Source organism: Squalius cephalus (genome assembly GCF_949319135.1).
Source record: "Squalius cephalus genome assembly, chromosome: 21".
Lineage (NCBI taxonomy): Eukaryota > Metazoa > Chordata > Actinopteri > Cypriniformes > Leuciscidae > Squalius > Squalius cephalus.
The window spans coordinates 33,813,038-33,833,265 of NC_137142.1; the positions used below are offsets into that span (position 1 = coordinate 33,813,038).

Sequence of the window (20,228 nt, forward strand, 5' to 3'; positions counted from 1 at the left end):
TTTTTTTTTTTTTTAAGTGCACAAAGTAGGGGCTAACTCAGATTCTGTTTAGTTAGCTCCTTTATTGTTTTTTTTTTTCTATAGCCTACAATAATAAGTCAAATGCAGCAAGTCAAAAGACCAACTGGACCTTCTTTGCCAGTTTGCACACATTTCTTTGAAGGATGGCAAAAATATCGTCTGAATATCGATATCGAGATATTGGAAAAAAATATCGAGATATTCATTTTTGTCAATATCTCCCACCCCTAACGTGATGTATTGTTACACCCCTAGTAAATGATGACTAGCGCTGTAGTGAGCGATGCTGACCGGTCGTGCGTGAGCTGATGCACGAGCTCCTGCCAGTGCCGGCTGGCGCTCAGGTCGGTCTTGTAAAGGCCTCTGATGTGTTGCATGACCTTCTTCCGCTCCATTCCCTGCCTGAGAGACACGTTCTGAGTGATGTCAGCGGCGATCTTCGAGATGTCCTTCGACTTCCCATCCAGCCTCTGCAACAAGCTGAAACCGAGACCAGAACAGCTCAGAAAAAAAGTGCATGATCATGTTTGTGTATTATTTACAGATGTTGGTGACACTTTACAATAAGGTTCAGTAGTTAACATTAGTTAACTACCTTAGTTAGCATGAACTAACAATGAACAATACTTCCACAGCATTTATTAATCATAGTTAATATTATTTCAACATTTGTATTTGTTAACATTAGTTAATGCACTGTGAACTAACATGAACAATCACTGAACAGCTGTATTCTTATTAACTAACATTAACAAAGATTAATAAATACTGTAACAAATGTATTGCTCATTGTTAGTTCATGTTAGTTAATACATTAACCGAGATTTGTGTGTTTCTCTCAGAGTGCTCACCTCCTCTGCGTGTTGGCCAGCTTTTTTTCCCAGGCTCCTTTGCTGGTTCTCGCCTCTGACTCGTATTTCAGTTGCTCCTTGATTAGGAATAGCAGTGAAACAGCTTTAGTTGAAAACTAATAAATGCATACACTTCGGCTAAGCAATTCAGAACTAAATTCTATTGAAAAGTAGTCACACTACTAGCATTCACAATGCAACGCTGAGATGATTTAGTGAAATTGCAAAAAAAGTAGGGCTGGGACAATATATCGATGCATCGTGAATCGACTAATGATTCTGGACTCTCTCTCGAATCGATTCTGAGTTTAGTTTTTAAAAGCGGATGAAGTTGTGTGCTCTAGAAACAGCCGTAATCTGCTGGCTTCCAATGCCTTACACACACCACTTGAACCTTCTATATGCCCCATGATGCTTTGCGCGAATTATGGGTGTAACTTCCGTTAAGCTGTAAACAATCAGTGAAAAGCTCGCTCTATGAACGCAATATGTTAAAAAAGTGTCACAATGAGATGGCATTAATATACTCACCCTTCAACCATCGAACATTAAAAGGAAATTTAAAAGTGTAAAAGGATCAACGAGGCACTTTTAACAGATCAAACAACCCCAAAAGTGCGAGTCTCTCCACAGCAATAACGGACGGGTTAAATATCACTGTAGAAATATATATATCTGTATTATGTAACTTCTGTCGCCTTAATCAAAAATGGTCATTAACTTCAGCATTACGTGATACTATTTCAAAGTGATTTCCGTCATTTTGTCAGATTATAAATTGCATTTAACTGTGAAAACAAACCTGGAAAGAGACGTGAGGATTTGAGGAGAATAACGAGAGATTCTTCGTGCATTCCAGTGAATTACTAATGGAATATATCGTAATTAAATCAGTAGAACAGACCACAAATGTGCAGAATATGTTGACCTTTTTCATACTTTTACAGCGGATAGCAAAGGGAAAAAAGAAAATAATCACGAGGAAAAGAAAGCAGCGACTTGCCATAGATACTCTTGTTTTAACATGTCACGTTAAAATACCAAGTGTAACGTTATTCTCACGATGTCTGAAAATAAATCATGAAGGAAAATCAACAGCTCATCCAGTCAAACTGACGATCAGCTTTATTTGTAGGGCAACCTTATGATTTGAAATGATTCGTTTCAGTCTTTTTGAATGGAAGTTCCCCAAACCGGAAGTGCCTCCCATAATTCAAAGCGCAGTAAGCTCGTCAGGAATACGGTGGATACAATAATCATTCATAAAGTTCGAAAAGGTTGAAGTGAATCACAAGGGTGTTTGCAGTGGGCTGTTAACATAAATCTCGCGTCATAAAAGCCTTCTGAGGTGCAAGTACATTCTCAGAATCAGCCGAACGCTAGGGGTGTGACGGTTAGCATATAACCGTGAGACCGACGGTTATAGTTGAACACCGTCATTACAACTCTATAACCGCCAAAACCATGTTATTAAAATATTTTTTACAAACATTTTTTATCATAGAGAATGTTTAAATACTAATTAAAAACAATTGTTAACAGTCATTAATGGTCTACGTCATTTCCAACTGTATTTGATTCTTTGCCAAGCGACCGCCAATCATTTGAGATAGAAATAAAAGCTATGATATAGTGATGTGCCATCATTATGAGATTTATTAAACAAATGAAAAACATTTGCAATAATAAACATTAGCAACATTTGCAATTGGGAGACATGGTTTTTACCACTTCATTAAGTTTTGCTTTGTAGAAAGCATTTCTTTAAAGCGAATTTCGTTTTGTACAAATTGTATCTTAATTTTAATAAATGTTTCATCAACCAATTGCATGTATTTAATAAATAAAAAGGAGATAATATAGGAGACAATATAACCGTGACATTGAGGCTCCGATGCGCCGCGTTCACTTGCATTGCATTGTGAAGTTGAACTAGAGCGCATCTCATCGTAAATGAATGAAACTCAGCGTAGGCCTATGCCTCATACATTAGCATTAAATATCTTTGCTGCATCCTTTCTAGAACAGACAAGGGCTTTCTTGCGGCTCGCATCAGCAGAGCATTGCATCGTCCATAGACCGCAAAACAATCAGCGGATGGCAGGCGGGTGCGGCTTTGAAATCTGGACAAAAAACGTTGGTGCGGATGATGATGAGTTTTGTGATGCGGACGAACGTCACAAACCCCCCCCCCATCACATTTGACTCACGTCATAACCGTCATCACCAATTCTGAAACCGGCACACCCCTACCTACCGATCGCTCTTCTTCGTGAGCATTTGAGCGTGCGTTTAAAAATTAGCCTAGAGCGCCATCTGCTGTTTAAAAGATAAGCTCAGAATCGATTTGCGATGCATTCAGAAAAAATTGGAATCGATCCATGAATCGCGATGCATCTATATAGAGTCCAAGCCCTAAAAAAAGGCTCATGCAACTGGTGCAATAAACCAGGACTAATCCTCTTATGACCTGGTAGAGTGTGTTGGGTCATACACACCTCTTTGATGGCCTTCAGGAGGTCGGGTTTGGCCGGAGCGCTGGGTGGGATGCATCGGTGGCCGCAGAGTTTCAGCGCTGTCATGAAGGTGTTGGCAGCCGCCTGCTCTTCTTTGCTCAGGGCGTCTTTATGATCGTGTAACAGCTCGTACAGATACAGAGCCAGCTTGGGCCCGTGCTAATAACACACACAAGCACAACACAATCAGGGATGATTAGAGGAAGCTGGCTTTTACGGGTCACATTGTAGATAACAGAATCGGCTATTAAAAACTCATATTGATCAACTACATACACATTTTCAGAGCATTTAAAAAACATATTTTCCATATTCACGTTACAAAATAGCAAAGCTGGGCAAAATCTAATCGCTATTTTTGATACAGCACATGAAAGTTTTAAATTCACAACACAATTCAGAACACAAATATATGTAAACATTTTTTTTTTATAAAGGTCACACTTTAGACTAGGGTCGAATTCTCGTTATTAACCGACTTTTGCCTGAGAAAACTCCTAATTACTTCTTATTAATAGTTAGTAAGGTAGTTAAGTTGTAGGATATTGTCATGCAGAATAAGGTATTAACATGTGCTTTATAAGTACTAATAAACAGCCAATATCGTAGTAATATGCATGATAATAAGCAACTAGTTCATAATGAGAATTGGACCCTAAAACTAAAGTGTTACCATAATATATTTCAACAAGGATACAGTAATTAAAAGTTAAAAGAATTATTTGACCATTTTAATACTACAATACGCATTCAAATCAAAGCATATTTTAAATATAATGTAGTAATTTTAATACCATTTAATTCCAAAAACATATATATTGCTAAATCAGAGACAATAATGATGAAATAACTCAGAAAACAACTTTAAAATGAAACCATGCATTAAATCGGCTTTATGGTTTGAGAACAATGGACAAAAGTTTGACCTCTAATGACCAGCGTTGCATTTCTGCAGCACTTTAAGAAAAAAATGGTCTTAAATTTATGTGCGTTCAAAATTTAAGGGCATGTAGAAATATATTTTTTTTTTTATAAAAAATAAACAAAAAGATATTTGTTCCAACTTGACTGGAACTTTTGTAAGCTGTGGCAGTTAATATATTAAAAAAAATATATTCCCCACCAAAACTGTTGTTGTGATGCATTTCTGTTATGTGTGGTTTCTATCCACAGTTGGACAAAATTAGGCGTTATTTAATCGCTTTACGCAAAAGTTGCAATTCAGATGAGTCTCAGGGTTAATGATCTTTCTCTCTCTTTTTTGCCAGTCTACAGTATAATGGAGACATGAATACAGCACTAGCGAGAGGACGGCACTGCTGCTATGGAAACAGTCTCATGAAGATGTTTCTGTGGGTTATTTACTGCATGTCAGAGGAGAGCTGTGGCAAAACCAGCCCAGTGAAATGTCATTGTCTTCCTCCCAATAGAGGAAGTGTGCATGCATGTTTTCACACTAATCTGAAAACTGTCAGCAAATAACCAAAGCAAAATGTCACACAGTCTCTGGTCGGCATGTAAAAACAAAAAGCCATTTCTGGTGATGTGTTTATTGGCCTCACCTCGAGGCCGGGACTGAGGCTTTCTCTGAGGATCTCAGAGTAGCTGTGCTCGTGGACGAACCCTAGCGCCTCCCTCCTGTCCTCCAGAGGTACTGCAGGGCTGAGCGTGTGCACCAGCATTCGGCCGATCTGAACCCTGAACGTGTCACGACAGGACCAGAGGATTCGCCTCCACTGCTGGCGAGGGGCACCGCCACGACCGGTGCTGCCCTGAGGAAGCAAACATCACACAAACACAACGAGTTAGTCAACACCGGGCCAGTGAGACACAATAGAGAGACATAACACTAACAGACTATGCATTTATCACATGCACACATGGGCATTAGGTATCAGAAAGACCGTGTCAATAGATCAGGATTATTTTATTAGCTAAAACATTGGTGACACTTTAGTTTAGGGTCCAATTCTCACTATTAACTAGTTGCTTATTATCATGAATATTACTAGGATATTGGCCGTTTATTAGTACTTATAAAGCGCATATTAATGCCTTATTCTGCATGAACATATTCTACATCCCTTAATCCACCCAATACCTAAACTTAACAACTACCTTACTAACTATTAATAAGCAGTAATTAGGAGTTTATTAAGGAAAAAGTCATAGTTAATAGTGAGAATTGGACTCTAATCTAAAGTGTGACCAAAATTTTATTTAAACATTTCTCTTCAAGTTGAAGTACTAAAATAACAAAAACTGAAAAAATAAGAAAAACTATAAAATTACTAAATAAAAATGAACAAAAAACAACAACAAAATTGTTAAAACTTTCAAATTAAAATACAATTTAATCAACATATTAACAATAACACCGCAATAGACGAGATTCGCAATCCTTGTCTCGAGATTTATGGGTACAAGAGTGTTAAAGATGTTTTATTAGTGTTTCTTATGATAGTTGGGAAGTTTGATTCGTTTTCATGGAACACTTCGAAGTTTCCATTTAAATAAGTGTTCACAAAAATCTCGTGAGGAATTTTTTTAGTAATTTGTTTTTTGGGGGGTAAAATGTATATATATATATATACATATATGTGTATAAAATTTATATATATATATATATATATATATATATATATATATATATATATATATATATATATATATATATATATATACAATGTTTATTAAGATTAGGCCTGTCAATTTTTAAAAAATAAATTGTTGACAAGTATAAGTTACATTTAACAAGTTACACTATAGACTGATTAATCACATTAATCATAAATAATGAATAAACCAATATTGCTGAGAAAGGCCCCCAAATGAAGATAATTCAAAGATAATGGTGGTGACATCAGTGATAAAGTTGTTTCAAAGGCCAATCTAAAATTTCTTTGGAACAATGTGCACCGAATACCAAAAATATAAGCAATAACAAACAAAACAGGGCAATTTGATTTCATGTTGACTTTCAGACACTGACGTCTGCTGTAAGTGACTCACCAAGCTGATCTTTATGCCCTCCATCATTAGTTTGAGAATGTCTTTGCTGAAGCTCTTGGTGTTGCCCGGCGGGAGCGGGGTGGAGGGCGTCGAGCCGTTCTCCTCAGACGTCTGTTCGCCAGATAACGGCATGGACATCGAGTGATCAGGAGACTCAGGAAAGTTCAGGAGGTCAAAGAAATCGTGGTTGACGTCTGGAAAATAATGACAAATTTATTCAGCCAACATGGATTGTTTCTTGTTGTCACTAACAAAAAAGTACCATGGTAATACCGTATTCTTTGAAGGAACCATGTGAAATGCATTAAAGTGTTTTTCAAGTTAAGTCACCTTTATTTATATAGTGCTTTTACAATACAGATTGTTTCAAAGCAGCTTTACAGAGATAACAGGAAAATAATGCAATAAAGTTTGTTTCTAGGAGAAAATAGCATCATAGTCCCGCTTAAGTAAGTTCAGTGGTGGTTCATTTTGTGGTAAAAAAGTTATTCATTTAGTTAATTTATATTTATATATATCTAGCCGCTCTGGAGAAAACCGTGATGTCATCATCCAGCTCAGCTTTGTTCTCATATAATGGTGTCAATGCAGGCAGATCAATAATATTGTTGAATATTAAAGGTGCTCTAAGCGATGTTGGGTGACGTCACTTCTTGTTGACGTTCGAAGTATTGTCAAACAAAACGGAGGGTAGCTCGACCCTCCCTCCTCCTCATCCCGTCCCCTCCCCCTCCCCCTCCCCCCCGTGCTTCCTGAAACAGGCTTTTCCGATGTGAATTCTGGACTTCACGTGTTCCTTCTCCTTTTCCCTCTTCTTTGCTATTTGTTCATCAGAACGTCGCCTCTTTGGTCGTGTGTCGGCCATATCAAAATTCAAGAGAATATAATTCTAACGTTAGTCGTTATGATAATGAGTCTTTGTCTAGGACATCTCTCCTCTAGATAACTTCCCTTTTCATGCTTCTCTCTCCTCCACACCCCACTTCATGTGCACGCACACTAACCTCCCACCCCCAAATCATTCTTGTCGGTTATTGGCTGGAACACTGTTTGTTATGTTTCGTGGTCCAGGCTGGGCCAGTTTGTTTTTGTTGCCATTTGTGGAGCCTGGGCTGTCTACAGAGACCGAGTTTTTTCACAGTGTGTTCAGGGGACAGGCAGCTAGCGGATAGTGAGGAGATGTTTGCTGTATGTGACAAAAAATGTTTCAGCTTAAAAAACACGTGACATCGCTTAGATCACCTTTAAAATGTTCAATGGTTGCGAGAGCTGATGTTTGTCGTATGTACCTTGATATATGAGTCTGTTAACGGCCAGAACCACGAGTCTCTGCAGTCGCTGGACCAGCTCCGTCTCGCTGGCTCTGATGGGGTTTTCTTGACTCATTCTGCGCTGCATCATCTCAGTGAGTTCATCACTGGCCACGGAGCGCATCCGCGTCAGCAACGAGTCCGACTGGGCCAGCGTGAACCGCCTCCGACCTGATTAAAACATGCATGTAGTGAACACAACAACAAACTGTGTGTGAAGACCAGAGGATACTAATATCAATATCTCATCACCTCATAAATGCACAGACAGATAGACAGATAAAGGTATTAAAAACAACCTTGATTGATGCTAAGTGGTTAGACAAGGCAGGTTGTCATTTACACCCGACATGTAACATGCATCCTAGCTAGCAAAGTTTAAAACTTGTCTCAATGGCTATATATTGTATGAGTAGGTGAGCCTTAAATGTTTTTAGGATTCATCAGGGTGCATTAGTTTAGATAGTCCAGTTTAAATTGCAAAACAAAAAGTGAAATATTAATACAATTTAAAATAACTGATTTCTATGTGAATATATTATATGATGTAATTTATTCCTGTGACCAAAGCTGAATTTTCAGCATCATTAATCCAGTCTTTAGTCACATGATCCTTCAGAAATCATTCGGTAACACTTTACAATAAGGTTCATTAGTTAACTACATTAGCTAGCATGAACTAATAATGAACTGCACTTATACAGCATTTATTAATCTTTGTTAATGTTAATTTCAACATTTACTAATACTTTATTAAAATCTTGTTAACATTAGTTAATGCACTGTGAACTAACATGAACAAACAATGAACAGCTGTATTTTTACTAGCCTAACTAACGTTAACAAAGATGAACAAATACAGTAACAAATGTTTCATTAATGGTTAGTTCATGTTAGTTAACATATTAACTAAAGTTAACTAATGAACCAATCTTTCTAATATTCTGATTTGATGCTCAAGAAACATTTCTGATTATTATCAATGTTGAAAATGCTTGTGCTGTTTATATTTTGGAAACTGATATTTATTTTTTAATAATAAGAAAGTTCAAAAGAAAAGCATTTATTTGAAATAGAATCTTTTGTAACATTATAATTATTGATCATGTCACTTTTGATCCATTAAATGCATCCTTGCTGAATAAAAGTATTGATTTCTTTAAAAAAATCCTAGATGGATGTTAATGCCAGGTGTAAATGAGAGAGAATGACAATGATAAACAGACACACAGAGTTGCAGGAACACTTTTAGAGGCCTGGTGCAACTCTTGACTCTAGACTGTGTGTATTTAGTCTTGGTTCATTCATGTTAAAGCACACACAGGCACCAGTAGCTCAGGACACTGGGCAGATGAGCGGCAGACAAGCTTTAATCAGTTCACTTTCACACGACCAACATCCCTGAGAGAGCCAGGGTGTTGTCACCCATCGGTGCGGATGGGGTCGAGGGCTACCTGCGTCTGAGGGGAACATGTAGGAGTTTGGTCCGGTTGGGGAAGGGAGGGGGGAATCCTGGGACAAGAAGCTGAACGGGGAGGGAACAGGGATCAGGCCGTACGAGCAGTAGTGCTGCCGGGGAATACGGGGAATTATGGAGTCTTTCAGCCCCATTGAACCTTGGGAGTGTGAGGGGAGGTGATAACACAACAAAAACACATGAGCAAAACAAGCGTGACATCCAGGGCTGATGGTTAAGACAAGATGAATGGAGATGAAACACAAAGACACATGGATATGGAAATTAAAGGAACAGTTCACCAAAAAAAAAAAAAAAAAGAGCAACATGGATATTCATCAAGATTTATAAAAATAATAATAATAAAAAAACAGGTTTGGAACAGGGTTATTATTGTTAACTAAAACTAAACCATCAAATAATAATAATAATACATTACTTGAAATAAAATAAATTATAACTGAAATAAAGTAAAATATATTTTTTTACTTATTTTTTTTCAGTTACTTAAATAAAAATATAAATAAATTATATAAACACATAATATAATAATATTTAGACAAAAAATATGAAAAATAAAAAAAGCACAACTAAATTACTAAAACTTTGACATTAAAATGGATTTAAAATCTTGATTTAATAGTTTATTTATAATACTAAAAGAACCATGAACAACTGAGTAAGAGTAGACAATGACAAAAGTTTATTTTAGGGTAAACTGTCCCTTTAAATGCAAACCCAAACTATCAAATGAACATGAGAAATATTAGGGAAGCACCGAAATTTCAGATACCGAAGATTTTCGGCAACAAAAGCTATTTTCGGTTTCAGTCTGAAATCAGTGACCGAAACAGACGTTTAAATAGCGCTTCAAATCAGCGTGTTCAGTGTCTAATTTGTGCACAAAATAGCTACAGCAGTTAAACATGTCAGCTGTGTGGACACTAGCTCTGGATTGACAATGATAATTTCTCGATTTTAATCGGTAATGATATGGTTTCTTAAAGGGGTGGTATAATGCCCTTTACGCAAGATGTAAAATAAGTCTCTGATGTCCCCAGAGTGTGTATGTAAAGTTTTAGCTCAAAAGACCACACAGATATTTTTATATAGCATGTTAAAATTGTCACTTTTTAACTGTAATTGTCACTTTTTGAGGGTGAGCAAAAACGCACCATTTTGTGTCTGTTCCTTTAAATGCAAATGAGCTGCTGCTCCCGCACAGAAGGCGGAGCTTCAAGAGCTTGTGTTATTTTACCTCACACACACATGCACTGAAAATGTCTAAAACTTTTAGCCTTTTATATTCAAACCAGATTCAGACAATGAGAGACTCAAGAAGAAGTGACAACATGTAGAAGCAACAGGACATTTCTGAATGGATAGTTGATGAATTTATGTAGATTATGTGTAGTATCTTCTAGTCATTGATTAGCATATTCTGTCTTAATAATCTATAAATCGTGTTCAGGGGGCGGGGTTTATGTAAATTCAAGGGTTTGTGATAATAAACACTTTTGTGATAAAAGCACCAAATAAACATGAATGAATACCAGAAGGTATGTTGAAAGATGCAGTATAACTTAAATGTTTATTGCTTAATGCTCAAAGTCCCCCCCCCCCCCAGCTTTTAATGTTGTTTATGTGTCTATGTGGTGTTCTGAATATGCTTTCAGACAAACCATGTGTAAATTCATAAGTCGACACCATTGCTGAGTATTTCCTCCTTAAAACTGCAGTGAACCAAAGACAGTCTCAAAAACACGCTTTGAAATCGCTGGTGTTTCTGACGTCACAAACTACCTTGTAACCAATCAGATCAACGTGTGATCGTCAAGCGGGGAAAAAAAAACGCTTAAATATGTCATTCTGGTGATCAACGATGAGTTTTACAGGATAAAATTATTGACTACAGGGGGACTTTCGACAACAAACCGGAGTAGAAACAATTCTGTTATTAAAAAGTTGATATAAAAACTGCGTTATTTGCGAATTAAATGTGTGTACAACCCAGTTTTAGCTATTTGAGTGTTGATTATTGAATAAGTTTAAATAATTTATTGATTTATTTTCGGTTTCGGTCAAGTGCATCCAGAATTTCCGGTTTTGGCCCAAATATTTCATTTCAGTGCATTCCTAAAAAATACCAAACTCTTTCAACTCTAAACTGTCTCACCTGCGATGCTTTTGCGCTTCTGCTGTAGAGCGTGATGTGGCGAGGTGGGGACGTGCACGTAGCTGCCTGATTTCTGAGGGTCCTGATTGGCTGTGGTCTTGATGAAATCAATGGCTGCCTGTATCACGCGGAACTGCAGGGCCATGGCCATTTCTGAAAGACGAAATCACAACAGAATATGTCCAGTTACATTCGAACGACACGTCACATATCACATCATTATCATACAAAAGTATTTGTTTTTTACCCTGTGTGCGCCGAACTTTGCTGGTTTGCATGTAGCCCAACAGGGTGATCAGGTCTTCAATGATGCGGAAGTACTGAGAGCCCGAGGAGCTGCAGGAGTGGATGGTGACGGCCACCAACAGCTGCTGAATGTCACACACCACCAGTTTGTAGTCATTCGGAGGAATCCTACAGAGCCAACAACATCAAGAAAGAGTTCACTTACTGTAGTTATTATGTATAATCTTATTAGAGAAGTAGGGTCCAATGAAATGGATTCCGTTTTAATGGTTAAATAAAATTGTAGTAATCATGCCTAAATCATTGAAATCATGAAACTTATACAATTTAACAACACTTTATTAAAAGTATAAACAATAACAACAAAATAACAAAAATACATTTTAGGGCCCTATGAAATCAAATTTATTTTGCATAAATTTGGTATTTTCTGTTCTAATCTGTTGTTTTAAGCAAAAAGCATGTCTGAATTCAATTGAATGCATACAACACTAACAATTTATACATCATTTTACAGTAATAATGCCTTATAAAAAGTTTTTAAAAAAATCTGGATTTATGATTTACTGTTAAATTTTACATTTGGAGGAAAAAGTGTGATTCCTTAAGTGTATAATTATAATTATTACTACTTTGAGAAGCACATTCTACTGTACAATAGTAATACATTTCTGTCGTAATTTCTTCAAGTTAAACCAAACTTTTATTTTGGCGGGTTGTAGTGAAGAGCTTTGAGTTTGTGTGTATATCTGACGATAGTGTTCTGGAGATGATGTTCATGTCCTCGTACAGCGAGACGGCAGATGAGCGTCACACACGCTTGAGTTTGTGTAGTAGAGCAAACTGAGACACACACAACGTGGAGACTTCAGATTTCACTAGCAATAGAGACACTAGTCCACATCGTGATTTAATGAAGTGTTAGGCCTTACGTTTGATTTGTTCATCTAAAATTAGCAAAATTCTATGACATTCTATATTACACTGTAAATTCCATTTTTGCGACTGAACTCTGTGATTCCGATCATGCTATCTGCATTGAAAAAATCATCAAGGAGCTTCCCCAACACTGACATCACTTTAAATATCTAAAGCCGGACGCACACTCTGCGACTTTGGCCGTCTGAGACAAATTTTGCGAATTCTAAAAGATTCCTCTGATCCTAGCCTAAAATCTGAAGTCTTTGACCGTTGCGATTACAATTTTACCTCCTTAGTGTCAGAAGATTTGACTCTCAGTCCTGCAGTGATTCTCCTATGACGACCGTCTAATTGTCTTTATTTTTCAAGACAAGCCATGACCAAAATTAACATTGGAGATTTCTTTGTAGACGCCATTTCAATCCCACGTGTAACGCATCTCACATCACCGAACGTGTCATTGATTGATGATGTAAAACTCTGGACAAGATCTTGCGTGCGTCCATTATTAACGCGTGTTGACTGTCGTACAGTCTGACATTAATGACAACTGAGATCTTACAGTGTGACATGGTTTACAGCAATCATGTTCGTACAGTCTGACAAGCAACAATCGTAAGGGACTATTAAATTAGGGATGCATGATATATCGGTATCGGCCGATATCAGTTCATTTTTAATGTTATCATTATCGGCCCAGGAAGAAAATTTGGCAGAGATATTAAAGCTGATAAATAATGTATTATTTCCTTCAGCTGAGACTCTTCAGATGCACACTGTTCACCATGATGGTTTTGAATTGCTTGAAATATGATTGAAATCACTTTAAAAATGAAAATACGGTAATGTGCAACATAAGCAGCGCAAGTCTGTCATATCGGCTTCATAAAATTATAAGGAGAACATCATAATTGTGTGCTTGGGACATGGCTTTTAATGGTGAGACTTTTGTTTTTGTATCAGGCTCTCAAAAATTATAAAAAAATTTGGATTTTAGGTTTATTGGCAAATATATCGGTTATCGGCTTTCAAATATAAAGAATCATCGGTTATCGGTATCGGCCAAAATTCTCATATCGGTGCATCCTTATTATAAATCGCACAGTGTGCACCCGGCTTAAGGCACATTACCCGTTCTCCAGGCCGTTGAGGGTGGAGAGTGTGTTGAAGAGCACGTAGAGTAAGCCGTGGTCCAGTAAGATGTCGGCCAGCTTCGGGCAGGCGTTGAGGAGCTGCAGAAGAAGACACAGGCCGTTGTGCACCAGCGAGTTCTCATACAGGGAGTTCTCCAGCAGACCCAGCACTGGGATGATGCAACGCTTCCTGAACGGGGAGATGTTCTCCATGTCCTCCAGATCCAGACTGGGAGAAGAGAGGATTGTGGTTATTGACAAGGGCAATGTTGGGTAAAAGTTCATTTAGAAATCATGCAGGAGTTTATTGAATGCGTTTTCTGACACATATTCCTTGCAGAAAAAAACAAAAAACAAAATTATATATAATTATCTATAAGATTTTTAGTATCATTCATATATCATAATATTTATTCATATTTATAATGTATTTTTTTAATTTAGCTTTTATTTTTGTATTTTAATTGTAGGTAGTGTTTCAATACTGTTGTTTTTTAATAGGTCTATTTAGTTTTTATTCATTTTTATTTCAGTTGTAATTATAGCCATTTTAGTTCTTTAACTTAAACTCATATATTTTTTTTATTTCAATTGAAGTTTTTTTTTATTTCTTTAAACAAACTCTAAAAAAATATTTTTAGTTTTAGTTAATAACAACATTATGGAAATGAAAAATATTTTAATAATAATGTATTATAATATAATTTTATAATATTTGTAATAAAAAAATTTGCTGTTTCATTTACAGTAAAATAAATAAATAAAACATTTATAGCCAACACATGGCAACTAACTAAAATAAAATAAGTTTAAGTTTTTTATATCTTTGTTTCGCTCAATATTTATTTTATTTCTTCAAATTTAAAGGATTAAAAGAAAAAGAATTACAGTAGTTAATGACAACATATATAATACATACATATACATATATATATATATATATATATATAAATAAACAATATAGCCAATACATTTCATCAAATCACCCTCCACTGGCATGTGTGGCTAATTTTATTCTCTGGAGCTAAATTTCCAAATATGCTAAATGATCCCACAAACCCATCTTAAGAGGCATTCGCCACTGATGGTCATGTGGTCAGTTCTAGACTGTTCGCACACACTCACTCTTCCTCGAGCCCCACCGGTCGACCGAACAGCATCTCCAGGAAACACTCCAGCAGACCATGTGACCCCTGGTGCAGGAACAGCTGATTGGCCAGCAGTGAGAACCCATGGTTCTTCAGGAACTTCTCCTTCTGCTCCTTCTGAGCACGGGTGAAGTAGGCGTCCAGGAGCTACAGGAATAAATGTGAATGTTTGTGAATCCGTGCATGTATGAGAAAAGGGACATACAAATACCGTATTTTCCGCACTATAAGGCGCACTTAAAAGCCTTTATTTTTTTCAAAAAACGACAGTGCGCCTTATAATCCGGAGCGCCTTATATATGGATAAAACAACCGCTGACTTAAACCTTGTTTATACTTTCGCCTGGCAACGGAGCGCGAGCCTCCGCTGACTGCGCGCGCAACTCCCCATGCAGACGAGGCATTTATACTTGACGCAACTGTTTTGTTTTAGACTGAACACCAGACCATACAACTGATTTAGACGTGCAAACTGGGTGCCGGTGTGATGAGATATACTACTAATATCCGTCTGCTCGGGCAGATAATGCTCAAAGTCATGCATCTTCGGATGCGGAGATGCATGACTTTGAGCCGAATCTGCCCGAGCAGACGGATATAGTTTTTTTATTACCTTCGCGCTCATGCGGACGCGTCGAGTATAAACAAGGTTTTACAGCTCAGCAACTTGTTTTTTAGGCTTGAAAAGGTTGGTGACCACTGCATAACGCAAACCCAGTCAAACGTTTGACTGCAGTATCTTCTATTCTATGCGCCTTATAATCCGGTGCGCCCTATATATGAAAAAAGTTCTAAAATAGGCCATTCATTGAAGGCGCGCCTTATAATCCGGTGCGCCTTATAGTGCGGAAAATACGGTAAATCAATTAAGCTCATTGCTAAAGCACTCCTGCACTGGTCTTTGCTCAGAGTGGTCAATAAAACTGGGGAATTAGCCATTTTCACATCAGCTAAAATAAACAAGCCACAGCTCTATAGAGAGAGATGGAACATTTCCTGTCCTAATTTTTTTTTAATAATCTTATATTTTCATGATTTGTTTGGACAGCAAACAAAAGATTCTTTTCCACAAACATTACATTTTCTATGCAAATTTCAAGAAAAAAAAAAGGAAACTATGTGAGTGTGATGACTTCATCATAAACTATGAAATACAAAAAATGTAATAAAATGTTGATAGAAATACTATTTAAATATATTGGCATTTTCTAATGCGGGGGTCTATTTTCAAAAATGACTCATAAATGACTCATAAATTGACATATTCCCCTAAAAGCATCATATTTTGTCATCATTAATTGGATTCTGTTGAGTGAGTTTACAAAATCCATTTCTAAATGTATTCCAGAATCTTTTTTGATTAAGAACCCCAAAATGACACAATTAATAATATTGTGAATTATTTAAATTCAACAGTTAATATATTTCTCCAAGCTAGGAAGAGGGAGAGTTTAACCAACTTTTCAATATTTTTGTAATGTTTATGTGGAAGTAGTAAGTACTACCATGTTTACTGATTCAGTCCTGTCCACATTATAGAAAGAGATCTTCTGCTTTAATAAGCATAAATTAAGTTAAAGCTTTACCCATTTGAGTGGATGTTGCACATGGGAATCTAATTGTTGGCAACAATGTTGAATGCTTTCAAATGTATTGCAGTGTGATCTAAAACCACTTTACACAGCATTTTTAATTGAATTATATGTATTGTGCATGCAGTTTTAATGAGCTCATATAAACAAAGACTGTGGAATATTTTTTTAATTAACTTATCACACCGTTAATGCCTTTGAAATGAACTAGTGAAGGTGAAAAGGTGATTAAAAGTGGTTAAACTCATGATCACATAATTTGAGAAGATGAAGACTCTCCCACTTATTGATCAATGTTAAATATGATCACCATTGTTGTTTTGTTTTATAATTAAGGACGGACCACGAATATGTCAGAGAATTGTATTATTGGTAATGTACATGTATATATATATATATATATATCTTTTTTTTTTCTGCAGTGATATTTGTAAATTAGTACATTATTTAAAGTTTATTTATCATTTTGTATTGCATTGTTGTCTTACATTACTTTTATGTAATTATGTTTAATTATTTCAGCGGAAAGGGTTATTTTGGGGGGAAAAGTTATAACTTTCTTTAATTGTATGAAGCTTTCTGTTAATGATAGATAGATAGATAGATAGATAGATAGATAGATAGATAGATAGATAGATAGATAGATAGATAGATAGATAGATAGATAGATAGATAGATAGATTGATTAGGGTGACCATACGTCCTCTTTTTCCAGGACATGTCCGGCCGGGATTTCGAGATCGCCCAAAACATCCAGGATTCGACTTTTGCTTTCTCGTCGCCATTCATTTAGTTTACATGCACACCTTTTGATTCAATAGGACTGAATTAATTCCGATTGGTGAATCTGAATGTAGTGTTTACATGAACGCTAAACAAGTGATCGGTTGATGTGCGTTTTAGCATTGCTAAGAAAATTCCTGTGTTTTCGTCTCGATCGGGATCCGTGTGAAGCAGAATGCATGACCTGCAAAGCTGGCACGTACGTGTCAGTGTCAAATAATGTAATAATGTAAACATAATGAATGCTGACTGTAGAAAGCAAAAGCCGAATCCCGGGCATTTTGGGCGATCTCGAAATCCTGGCCAGACATGTCCTGGTTAAACAGGACATATGGTCACCCTAAGATAGATAGATAGATAGATAGATAGATAGATAGATAGATAGATAGATAGATAGATAGAGATATTCAGATAGATAGACAGACAGACAGACAGACAGACAGACAGACAGACAGACAGATAGACAGATAGATAGATAGATAGATATATGGACAGATAGATAGATAGATAGATAGATAGATATATGGACAGATAGATAGATAGATAGATAGATAGATAGATAGATAGATAGATAGATAGAGATATTCAGATAGATAGATAGATAAATAGACAGATAGATAGAGACAGACAGACAGACAGACAGACAGACAGACAGACAGACAGACAGACAGACAGACAGACAGACAGACAGACAGACAGACAGACAGATAGATAGATAGATAGATAGATAGATAGATAGATAGATAGATATATGGACAGATAGATAGATAGATATATGGACAGATAGATAGATAGATAGATAGATAGATAGATAGATAGATAGATAGATAGATAGATAGATAGATAGATAGATAGATAGAGATATTCAGATAGATAGATAGATAAATAGACAGATAGATAGATAGATATATAGATAGATAGATAGATAGATAGATAGATAGATAGAGATATTCAGATAGATAGATAGATAAATAGACAGATAGATAGAGATATTCAGATAGATAGATAGATAGATAGATAGACAGACAGACAGACAGACAGACAGACAGACAGATAGATAGATAGATAGATAGATAGATAGATAGATAGATAGATAGATAGATAGATAGATAGATAGATAGATAGATATATGGACAGATAGATAGATAGATAGATAGATAGATAGATAGATAGATAGATAGATAGATAGATAGATATATGGACAGATAGATAGATAGATAGATAGATAGATAGATAGATAGATAGATAGATAGATAGATAGATAGAGATATTCAGATAGATAGATAGATAAATAGACAGATAGATAGATAGATATATAGATAGATAGATAGACAGATAGATAGATAGATAAATAGAGATATTCAGATAGATAGATAGATAAATAGACAGATAGATAGATAGATAGATAGATAGATAGATAGGATAGATAGATATATAGATAGATATATGGACAGATAGATAGATAGATAGACAGACAGACAGACAGACAGACAGACAGAGACAGACAGACAGATAGATGAGCTAAAGCTGAGCGGACCTTCATGACGCCCTGCTGTATGAGAGGAGAAGAGTGGTTGACGAGGACGAGCAGAGCCTCGGGCTGGATCAGTTTGTCCATCACCTCCTCCAACTGGACGTCCGGCAGCAGAAGCAGAACTCCTCTCAGCAGATCATACAGACCACAGCAGATCAGAACTAGACAGTCTTCTGCACTGGACCTGAAGCAATCAGAACACACATATCGTCAGAGAAACGTCAGATCTTCGGCTGTGACTCAGAGCCTAAGCAGAAATATGGTTGTAACAAATAAAAGTTGTTAAAGTCCCCCTGTAGTCATTCATTTTATCCCTTAAACTCACCTTTGATCATCAAAATGACATATTTAAACGTTTTTTTTTCCTTAAAAAAAAAATAAGTCTTCATGTTTTAAAATATCTTGAATGTAACTCGACACCCTTGCCTCATTTAGTATGCGCGGTTCAATGAATATGCAAATGAGCCCCGCCTCCACTCACTCCCTCAGCTCAGAGATCCACTGGTTGACGATCACACGTTGATCTGATTGGTTACAAGGTAGTTTGTGACGTCAGAAACACCAGAGATTTCAAAGCGTGTTTTGTTGGTTCACTGCAGTTTTAAGGAGCAATGCTCAGCAATGCTGTCGACTTATGAATTTACACATGGTTTGACTTAAAGCATATTAAAAACACCACATAGACACATAAACAACATTTTCACAACAGGGGGACTTTAATACATTTAATGAGTTGAACTGATTATAGATGGGATATGTGTTTAGCACAGAAACAGCGATGACGAAGACAGGAGGCAATTACCCAGAAACTGTTGACTGAAAACGTTTTTTTTTAGCGCATTAAAGAGATGATGCAACTTATAAATGGAGGCTGATATTACAAGTCATTCATCTCCAAAACTCAGTGGCATAAATTAGCATAATTAAAGAGCATTATTCAATCATCATGCGTAATTTAAAAAGCACTCCCTGGATATATTAAGCATCTCTACAAGAATGAAACATATCACAAAATATTTGAAAAAAGGCTTCAGAAGAGTTTTACTCCCTTTCTAGTTCAGTAGTGAGCACACTACCTAGGGACTGCCATTTACGGGGCTGTCCTATTGCAAACCAAAAAAAAAATTCTTACTGGATACATTTATATACAAAAAAGCATACTTGTTTAAAACTATTTTGCTATGCACTTTGCAGTTTTATTAGGGTTTTAAGCATTTACATTTCTGCATTTGGCAGATGCTTTTATCTAAAGTTATACATTTTATCTGTTCATGCATTCCCTGGGAATCAAACCCATAACCTTGAGGTTGCTTGCGCCATGCTCTATTGTTTGAGTTACAGAAATTCATACATAAGAGATGTCTATTAACGGTTTTAAGTGACCGACCATGACTTTAGGCATCTGATATATAAATCATATTATCAAGGGAATTAATTTGTGAGGCATATTTGAATGATTAAAAAAGTGTGTGGTGGGTTGCAGATCTCATCAGGCTCGTCACAAGCACCATACGGCTTTTTCCGGAAAA

The 20,228-nt window shown here is 36.4% G+C and overlaps 1 protein-coding gene across 1 annotated transcript in view; it reads right to left on the reverse strand.

Moving 5' to 3' along the window:
* The window catches only part of lyst (lysosomal trafficking regulator), a 120,912-nt gene that overhangs the window by 29,648 nt on the left and 71,036 nt on the right, over positions 1-20,228 (reverse strand). Inside the window, exons 25-36 of the mRNA XM_079855637.1 lie at positions 18,703-18,883; positions 14,768-14,937; positions 13,641-13,871; positions 11,590-11,756; positions 11,343-11,495; positions 9,165-9,326; positions 7,690-7,881; positions 6,401-6,594; positions 4,951-5,160; positions 3,371-3,547; positions 873-949; positions 313-501 (exon numbers count right to left, since the gene is read on the reverse strand). Coding sequence (XP_079711763.1) covers positions 313-501; positions 873-949; positions 3,371-3,547; positions 4,951-5,160; positions 6,401-6,594; positions 7,690-7,881; positions 9,165-9,326; positions 11,343-11,495; positions 11,590-11,756; positions 13,641-13,871; positions 14,768-14,937; positions 18,703-18,883 — 2,103 coding nt within the window. The remainder of the gene's footprint in view (positions 1-312; positions 502-872; positions 950-3,370; positions 3,548-4,950; positions 5,161-6,400; positions 6,595-7,689; positions 7,882-9,164; positions 9,327-11,342; positions 11,496-11,589; positions 11,757-13,640; positions 13,872-14,767; positions 14,938-18,702; positions 18,884-20,228) is intronic.